We start from the raw sequence: 9,280 nt of genomic DNA on the forward strand, positions 1-9,280 counted from the left end.
CAGTGGGGTCCGTTTTGGCGGTGTTGCATAATTTGCCATTGTGAAGCTGGTAGACATCCAGGGGGAAAGAAGGACCAGCCATCCTCATTCATTCCCTCATTATGCTTTTAAGTAAATGTGAACCCCCGAGAATAACTTTTCATTAAACGACCATACTACATCTACTGTCTCTATTTCTTTTCCGTTAAGAGGTTTACTTAAGTTTTGAGGTGAAGAGCTTCCATAAAAATGTACAAAGCTGGATTACTTTTGTGCTCTCTACCAACTGACCACTGGCAGCAAGTACAATCCCACATGCTGAAGGAGAACACTGAATAGTGAGCACAAGAGCAACAGCATGCTCTGCAACAGGGGTGTCACAACACAGATACTGACCATAACTGTGATATTTAAAGACGAAATATTGATATTGTGATAGTAATACACACGTGATCGTGAATCATATTGTGGATCATTCATTCATCTGGTTGTCTTTTCAATTTCTATTAAGAGTAATTGTTCTTTTTGTGCAGTTATGGTTACAGACTCTCTCTCCGCCTCCCTGCACTCGCATTTACTTCATTTGCCAAAAAAGACGAAATACACACTCAGCAAAGAATGGTTTTAACTGACAGCATCATTTACAATTTTCTGTAGATATCACAATAATATCCTTATCATTAATTCTTTCGGGGAAGATAATCACGTAGTGAAAATCTGAAACTTTCAGTAAGAAAGGTTGATAACAACTTTAGAAAGCACTACTTCAGGTAATAAGAGAAGAAGTAAAATACAGTATAGTTACTAAGTTTTGTGAGACTTCAAACTGTTGTGAATTAAAGGTCTAAAGGGAAACATGTTTCACCCCCTTAGCTGTACTTGACATCAGATGTATTTTATGTTTACATTATAACATTTACTGCAATATGTACTTGATGAAGTGATATTCATTTGTGGTATTTCAGCAGTTTTTATACATCTCAATATCAGTGATTTGACCTTAGTGTGCTGCATGCTTTATAAAAACGTGCTGTTCAAGGGAGCTTTATTTAGAAAAAACAGGTCATTATGGGTAAAAAAACACAGGATTTTATTTCTTCCAGAATGTAGTTAATTTAAAATATAATAAAAGTTTCAAATGCACACATTTGCAGAGTAGTTTCTAAATTGCAATAGAAAAACCTGCATTATTTCAGTTCATTCTGCACATTAATATAATGTGCATTTCACCTAGACAAAGACACTGCACAAATACATGACGTGAATTCGCTCTGCATAGTTTTACACTGAGGACACTTTCATCCAGCTTTACAATGCAGAACCAATCCTGAATTTATTCATACAAATAAGTCAGAATCCCTGCTTTTCTTCCTATGATGTCTGCCTGGCCTTCTGCACAGGAGCAGCAACTTCAGCAACATTATGCAGAAACTCGTACAGCAACTTAGCATTGAGAGCATTTCCGAGTATCTCTGCGAGCTTGTCCTTGCTGAGTTTGGCTAAATCTGCCAGACTGTCTGCATTCCTGATCAGAGCCCTGTAGTTTTTTGTATTGACCCCAGGCATTTTTAACAGGAAGTCATATGGACCAGGGTTGTAGAGGTCTGATGACTCAGCCACCATGTCTGAATCAGCCGTAACTGCCTGAGCTGCTGCAGCATTGGGTTCGAGGCGGCCTTGCTTCAGCTCCAGGAAGAGGTCGGCTGTGGCGTGAGGAGAGGGGCACCAGAGTATACGCAGCCGGGGGAAATGCAAGGTGAGCAAGGTGAGTTTTGAAGAAATGTCATTAGATGATATCTCATGACGGAAATCCGATCGGGCCATTAAGGAAAACGGTTTCGCTGGGTCAAACTCGATGAGCAGCACTGGCTTCCTGTAGAAACGGGTCATGGAGAGACACTGGGTGTAGAGGCGGCCGCTCTGCAAAGAGCCAATCAGATCGCTGACGCTTTTGCGCTCCACGCATGTCTCCGGGGTCAGGATGTAGTCACCTACTTCTAGAGTGACGGGCTCAATGTCCAGTCCACGGCGATGCAGCAAGGAGGGGAGCTCACTGCGGAACTCACGCATGTCCACAATGACTCGTGAGGGCTCTGTGGCCTGCTCCTGGCCTCCTGGTCATAGCACAGAATATGGAAATACAAAAGAAAGTAAATACTTATTCAAGAAAACTGTTAAGAAAATAATAATAATAATTAAAAAAAAGACTAAAACAGACATGCCTGCTTTACGGGTGTTGGTGGTGGCATTTGCAGGCTCTAAATTTCTAGCAAGGTCCAGGTTGGTGTCTTCTCGCCCCTCCCTCTCCTCTGGGATGACCATAGTAGCTTTTTCCCTGCAGTATTTTACACACACACATACATACGCACCAATGAGAAGCTGAGACATCAAAAAAACCCAAATCAACAAACAATGCAAAAAGTACTTGACCAGAAAGAAACAGTTCTCACCTGATGAGGTGTTCGAAGGCTTTCTTTTCCTTAGACAGAGCTGTCAGGTACTTCTGTTCTTCTGTCGAGCCTCCATAGATGAGGAAATACACCCTGAGAGCCTTTCCGGGCCGGCTAGCTTTGTAGATCTCCAGTTGTCGGACAAAACTCACTTCGGCGTCGTACAGCACCACAAAACTGGGCTCCACCTCGTGCAGCACCCGCGTCAAGCTGTGGGGGTCAGTGCAGCCTTTCAGCGGGTGGATGACAGTCAGTGGCTCCTTCAGGACACCGTAGTAAGCATCGGATGACAAATCCAGCTTCAGTTGCTCTTCCTCGCCGCCATCCTCGTCCATCAGTTCATCCTCGTCTCCGCTGCTGCCCATCGCTGCTGCTTCTTCCGTCTCCTCCTTCCCCACCATCTGGGTCAGGGTCAGAGACGGTCGGCTTTTACCCTTCGTGGACTTTCCGTTTTTTTTCTGTGCAGGCTCCTTCCCCTTGGCTCCTTTTTTGGGCCAGCCTTTGCCCTTTTTCTGTGAGTCAAGTTCAAGTTCCGCGGCTGCGGCGGAGTCCCGTTTACCGATGGTGCGGGCGTACAGTCTGTTGAGCAGCCGGTCGGAGCCGTGCCTGATGTACTGCTGCAGCTGGGCACAAGTGCGGTCATCACTGGCGCAGATGAGCACACGACCTGGAGGCAACATGTCAGACAGTTACACAAACATACATGAGAGATTTCAACAGAATATTTTGACGGTGGATATTTATACTTGTAGCTGTAACTGGGACTGACCTATTTGAGAAGAATATCTACACAGACGTTTTCTGTCATTTAAATTGCAATTGTTTACTATCATTAAAGTACAGGCCTGTACTTATCAAACGTGTCACATTTCTAAATGAAAAGAATCAGATAAAATATTACTGCTGCTTGTTCATGAAGTCTTTACCAGATCCTTTTTTTCAACCAGTCAGTCAATGGAAAGGTAACATCTAAGTAACTTGACTAGTTTTTAGTAAAGATATTACATTCGTGGTATAGTTATTAGGAAGATGGCGATAAAGACAAACTGACTGGCTGTCGAACTGGCATTTATACAGCTGACAGCTCTGCACTGTAGCTGCTTAAGCTAATGTTAGCTGTTAGCTGTGATTAGCTCACAACAATGATATGATGTGACATTTGGACATTGCACAACACTACGGCCTTGAATTCATGCACCTAACAATGCCCAGTATAGTGCAAAGACAGTGTGTGTGTGTGCATGAGATACATGCATACACCGAGGGGACAAATAAAGTTTCTTGAATTAAACTGAATGTGCTTTAAAGTTTGATGAGAGACCCTATAACTCTGCTCAGTTGCCGTCTGTCCATTGTACTTGACATCCCACTCCGTTGGGCCTTTTTGAACAGAAGAAGACAGCCCATATTTTCCAAGCATCAAAATGAAACAGAGTGGTCTATCTTCTTCAACGAAATCATCCCTCATCATCTCATAAAGTGAAAACAGCACAAACACTGGAACGCAGCAAGCCGTATCCTGGCAACAGCCAGGGTTGTTTTGTTGCTGCTGCTTCAGCAACTCACAAAACTAATGTTAATTAACGACAACTGAGAAAATCTCCCAGCAACTGTTCTGCCATGAAGTCAAAACGTATTGACTAAAATCTATATTTAGTTAAAACAAAGTTAAGACACTGTTGATAATAACATTTGTGATTAAACTCTTGCAGATCTTGCAATTTGAGAATGCCACACTTTTAAATCACAGTTTTGATATAAAAACTATTGTTTTGCTCCACGTCTGAATGTCCATTAGGTGCAGGTAGGCAATGTGAGTGAGATAGCATGCACAGCACTGGGGCCTTGAATTGGTGCGCCCAAATGTAACGCACATATAATACTAACACTTAAATGTGTTCTTTTCTGGTTATGAAAAAATAAAACATGTTTTCCACAGAAACTGGGACTGGTTAGCAGTAAGTGCAAGTACAGTGTGTGTGTGTGACGTGTGTTTAATATAGTCCACAAAGCCGTAGCACAAGGCAGTGAACCAGGACAAACCAGCACACCCTGAGGATGGCCTTGTGAAATGTCAGCTGAGTTTAAACTAGTTTTAAATTTGAAATGTATTTCATTGTGAGGATTTCATTCTCCTGTGGGCATTTCCTGTGTCGGTGTCAGGCTAAAGTTTAAATGATCTTAGACCATCTACATGTACAACAAAACTACCTTTTACAAGTCTAAAAAGTAGCATCTACACAACTTTGCTACTATACAACATTATATGTAAATCTGTGGATTGAAACACACTGACGAGATGAAGGACGACTTTCATGAGCTCTAACCTGGTTCATGTTGAGAGCTCTTGTTCTCCCTCTCAATCTCCTGCAGCACTTCAGTTAGAGCCTCCCACTTTGGGCTCTTCTCCAGCACCAGGTCTCGTTTCACCTCTGAAACACACACACGCAATACACAACCTTTAGTAATCTCAACAACACACATACAGTACATGATGACACACACACTCTCAGAGAGCCGGCCACAGCTCAGTCACCAGATGCAGAGGATAACTTCTGCTTCTCAGCCTCTGCTCCCACTTTGAGTTTCTTCTTGCTCTCAGTGATGCGGTACACTCGACTCCTGGCGTTCACAAACATGGACGTGCTGGAGTCCAGGAACAGCCACCCTGATGGTTACAACAACAGGCACATGCAATCACACAGGGGTAACGAAGATTAATTATGGACATTAAGTACAATTTCTTTTACTTAAAGTAAGTACTCTAGTTCACCTGAATTGGAGCCAAAGTTCTTTTGGCTGGAGCGCAGCGACTCGAGCAGATTGAGGAAGGTGACGCAGTCATACTGGGTGAGGTAGAGCAGGAGAACCCTCAGCACCTTCAGGTCCTGGACCAGGGCCTTGGTCTTGGATCCCAGCTGGTGCCACAGGGGGTCCAGGTAGTGACGGATGGTCTGGATAGAGGAAGATGAGGTCAAATGCAACTTCAAAGAGTTAAATTCAACCTCTTGCAGTAAATTCTTTGATGTCACAGGAGACCAACTTAACTTAATAACACCATAAATCAGCAGGACTGCAGACTAGGAGCAATATAATGCAGTTTCCATATTACACCTTCCTTTTTTTTTTTTTTTTTAATTACTACCCAACATTTTAATCAAATACATTCTATAGGTTGGAGTCTAATACAGTGTCAAGGCAGCTTAATGTGTCATGTGTCAGTAAGATAGTGCGGACCTTTTCAAAAGCATTTCCTAGTGTGTTCTCCAGTGAGAGGTCCTCCGCCTCCAGGCTGGGGTTGTAGCGTTTCAGCTCCTTCAGACAGGCGCTCATGATGTCGAGGATGGAGCTCTGAATGGCCCTCATAGCTGGCGTCAACGACACATGGAGCTCCACCACCTCCGGCTTGTGCCTGTCCAGTGCCGAGTTTACCGACGCTTGGAACCTGTTGAACGAAAAACAGGCGTAGAGAGGTAAAGGTAAAAGAGGATGGGGGGAGCACTTCCTTTTCCTGCGATGACATTTAAAGAGTAAGTCCCTTCACACCTGGGCCACAGGTAGAGCTTCTTGACGAAGAGGTTCCTCATCACACGCTCCACCTGGCAGAAGCCTGAGGAGAAGGCCGTGGCCTTGTCAGTGAAGGCCTTGATGAAGCCCGTCTTGTTCTTCTGTCTGAACAGGCGGAGGATGAAGGCCTCCTGACATGACTCAATGATTTTATGGGCGCGATACACCAGGATGCCTGAAGGGTTGGTACAGAGAGACAGGAAAATAGTAACACCTGTAGAATCCAGTGCAATACAATACCCAGCAATTAAATACATGACTTACAAAGTCTTTGATTAATCAACTGCAATTTATTGTGTTGATATTCTGGTACATTTAAGTATATATCTGATGTTAAATACTTATACTTATTTTAAAGTGTATTTAACACAATCTGTTATTTTTTTAACACTACATATACACTCTAGGTTACATTTGCATATAAAACCACAGAATTTGATTTAGGAGTAAAAAATAATCTGCATTTATTTGTGTTTCTCAACAAACTATAACAAAGGACATTTGTTTAGTCTGTTGACAATATCAGAAAAAAATAGTGACTTTATCCTTTAACGGTTGTGTCTCTTGTTAGTTCCTATAGTAAAAGACCTGTCAGTCAGTGTGTGAGTGAAAATATGCTCCAGTCACGTGTTTTGAAAGTTTGGTGGACAGGACTACCCTTGTGTTTACATATGGATCATGGATTATGCCTATTACTATCATTATTATTCCTTTATGTCATAGACAGACAGCACTGTTAGAAATGAAATGCCCCTAACCATGCCCAAATCAATTCAACTTATAGTTACTTATATCAAAAATAATCCTACATCAAGGTCATTTAAAGATATTAAATGTATCTAAACCTTTGTGATGCCTGACCTACTATAGTTTGATTGAATACAAATACAAGTGTTAATACTCATATTAGTGATTGATGGTGATAAATAAGATCACAGTGTGCAACAAGACAAAGATGGCTCTCATTTCAGCCGGGATCAGGCGGCCGTCTGACCTGATATGAGATGAGCAGGGATGCGGTCAGTGAGGAAGTCGACCACCAGGATTCTGCTGGTGACAAACAGCACTCCTCCCTCAGTGTAGACATCATAACGCTCTGCGCTCTGGACGTCGCTGGTCACCGTCCTGGGCAGGTGAGTCACACCCTCCATTCGCAACTGCTCTGTGAAATACTCCTGAGGAGGCAAGAGGTAAGAAAGTAAAGTTCATTAAGGCGACTCTCAATAAATAAACCCATTGGTTGCAGGAAGAGATAAATGTAAAAACCCGGACCTAGGGCTGAGCAATTAATCAATCAACATCTCAATCGCAGGAGATGGTAAAATGTGTCATGACATACCATAAATGAAGCATTGTGACCCAAGTAAAAATCACCTTACCATCATTTCATACTTTTTTCTATCCCCACTGTAATTCTGACTCGCATCGCAATCAGAACACATGTCAAAATGATTACAATCTAATTTGTGGCACAGGGTTCAGCCGTCCCCAGACCTTTATTATCTGGAAGATCATCTTGCCTAGTGCAGCACTGAAGTCCACCACTCAGTCACTGGGTGGACAATCCTCAAAAGGCTTTCCTGTAAAAAGAAGCCGAGGTGTGTGCGACTCCAGTTTATCAAATAATAATGTATTCTACAGTACAAAGGGCCACTTTGGAGAGAAACAACATTGCACTAACCATGTAAACTAATAATGGGCACAAAGAGGCAGCCAAAATGAAACGTATGAGGTGTTGCACAGTGGTGCAGCTAGCAGTGAACTGGTAAAGACACCGTGTTGTGTTCTCAAATGGTCTTGAAATGAATGAGCAACGTCCCTGCTGTTATTCTTTACGTCTCCAGCCGCATCTTACACACTGGCCACGTTGCTGCCCCCAAACCAACGTGCAAATGTAGGTTACGAGGCGTCCACAGCGGACACGACCCACGCAGTCCTGACCTGTTCAGGTGCGGTGGTGTTGAGCAGAAGGACCAGGCTGCCCTGCTCCGAGTACACCCGCATGAACTGCAGCAGGATGCGGTCTATCCCCATGCCCTCCGCCGCCACCAGCAGCCCGTCACAGCCGAACAGGCTCAGGAACATCTCGGTCTCAAACTCCAGCAGCGGCCCCGCCATGTTGGAGCCACCGGGACGGCCCTCCAACTCCGCGCCCCAAAGTCACCGGGTTTTCTCTCGCTGTCGGCGGCAAATGTCAGCTAAAAGCCGTGTGAACCATAGTGAGACAGCCAGGGGAAGGACTGCCCGGAGATGTTATTCAATGTTTTGAAATTGCACATCCGGTCATGTGGCGCTAAAAACAAAGGTGAAGTTACCGGTTCAGGACCAAGAGCTCCACCTAGTGACCCGGAGCGACCTAGCAGGCTCCTCTCCATCACCTGTGTGTGCCTCTACATCAAATTCACTGCTTCTGGCTTATCACTGCCAACAATACAAATGTGGTTGTATTCTCTTTATTCTCTCTGCATCTCTTTACAAATACCTCTCTTTCACACTCTCATGGAAATATGACAGCAGTTTTGAAAGACTCCCGAGCTGCTGACTGGTCTTTTTTTAACAGACAACTCTAAAATCTCTGCAAGTGAGCACATCGGTTGGGACAGAAAACAGTCTCTGCTCAGTTGTATTCCCGCACAGTGACAGCGTAATGATGAGAATGACACGTTGTCAGGTTCATTTTCACAGCATGCTAAAGTGCAAAAAGGTCAGCAACAACGTATAAAGGATTCAGTCGGCTAAAACATGAGAAGCTTGCACACGCATGCTTTTCAGACATGTTTTCTACCAGACGAGAGGAAAATCCTTGAAATGCTTTTGGCATGAAGCATTACATTTACAGTTATTTTGCATAGTATATGAGGTTCTTAGACAGCGGGCCTTCATTTGCTTCAAATGGATGATATCAGGATCAGACCTACAAAAAACCCACGCCAGTCAAACACTAATCCACTTTCATTTAACTGCAGCAACACGAAATACACTATCAAACAATTAAACAGGAACGCAGGGTACCGAGCCAATAGCTGTTTTAGTGACAGCATTAAGGTGTTTTCGGGCGGATTATTCCTGTAATGCACCGTCAGGAACAGAGCTGTAATATGCTTGCATAACAAAGCCTGCCAGCTGGGCTTTGTAAAACTCGGTTGTGTCAGCCCACATTTCTCTACCATAAGAGAGGAGGCTGAGGGGACCAGAATAGGTCTGAGCTCATGAATGACAGCAAAGGAGCAGGACAATGCTGAGCCCACCACCATCCCCAATACACACACACACACACACACACA

General features: G+C 43.8%; 1 protein-coding gene across 1 annotated transcript; it reads right to left on the bottom strand.

The window, feature by feature from the left end:
• Positions 1 to 1,053: 1,053 nt before the first annotated feature.
• Positions 1,054 to 8,293, bottom strand: ercc4 (excision repair cross-complementation group 4). The gene is made up of 10 exons (XM_071463679.1): positions 7,938 to 8,293; positions 6,991 to 7,171; positions 5,976 to 6,171; positions 5,667 to 5,874; positions 5,203 to 5,383; positions 4,966 to 5,097; positions 4,757 to 4,861; positions 2,430 to 3,096; positions 2,202 to 2,314; positions 1,054 to 2,093 (listed from the first exon to the last, which is right to left on the bottom strand). The coding sequence occupies exons 1-10, from the start codon at positions 8,112 to 8,114 to the stop codon at positions 1,351 to 1,353; spliced, it is 2,703 nt and encodes a 900-aa protein (XP_071319780.1). The 5' UTR covers positions 8,115 to 8,293; the 3' UTR covers positions 1,054 to 1,350.
• Between the last annotated feature and the right edge of the window lie 987 nt (positions 8,294 to 9,280).

Source organism: Trachinotus anak, unplaced genomic scaffold (assembly GCF_046630095.1).
Source record: "Trachinotus anak isolate AG129_WGS33_773 ecotype Australia unplaced genomic scaffold, CSIRO_AGI_Tana_v1 ptg000025l, whole genome shotgun sequence".
NCBI lineage: Eukaryota > Metazoa > Chordata > Actinopteri > Carangiformes > Carangidae > Trachinotus > Trachinotus anak.

Coding starts and splice junctions, on each gene's coding strand:
- ercc4 (XM_071463679.1), bottom strand. CDS start 8,114: ATGGCGGGGCCGCTGCTGGAGTTTGAGACCGAGATGTTCCTGAGCCTG. Junction 5,098..5,202: donor GAACTTTGGCTCCAATTCAG/GTGAACTAGAGT, acceptor TGTAACCATCAG/GGTGGCTGTTCCTGGACTCC. Junction 4,862..4,965: donor GAAGTTATCCTCTGCATCTG/GTGACTGAGCTG, acceptor TGTGTGTTTCAG/AGGTGAAACGAGACCTGGTG.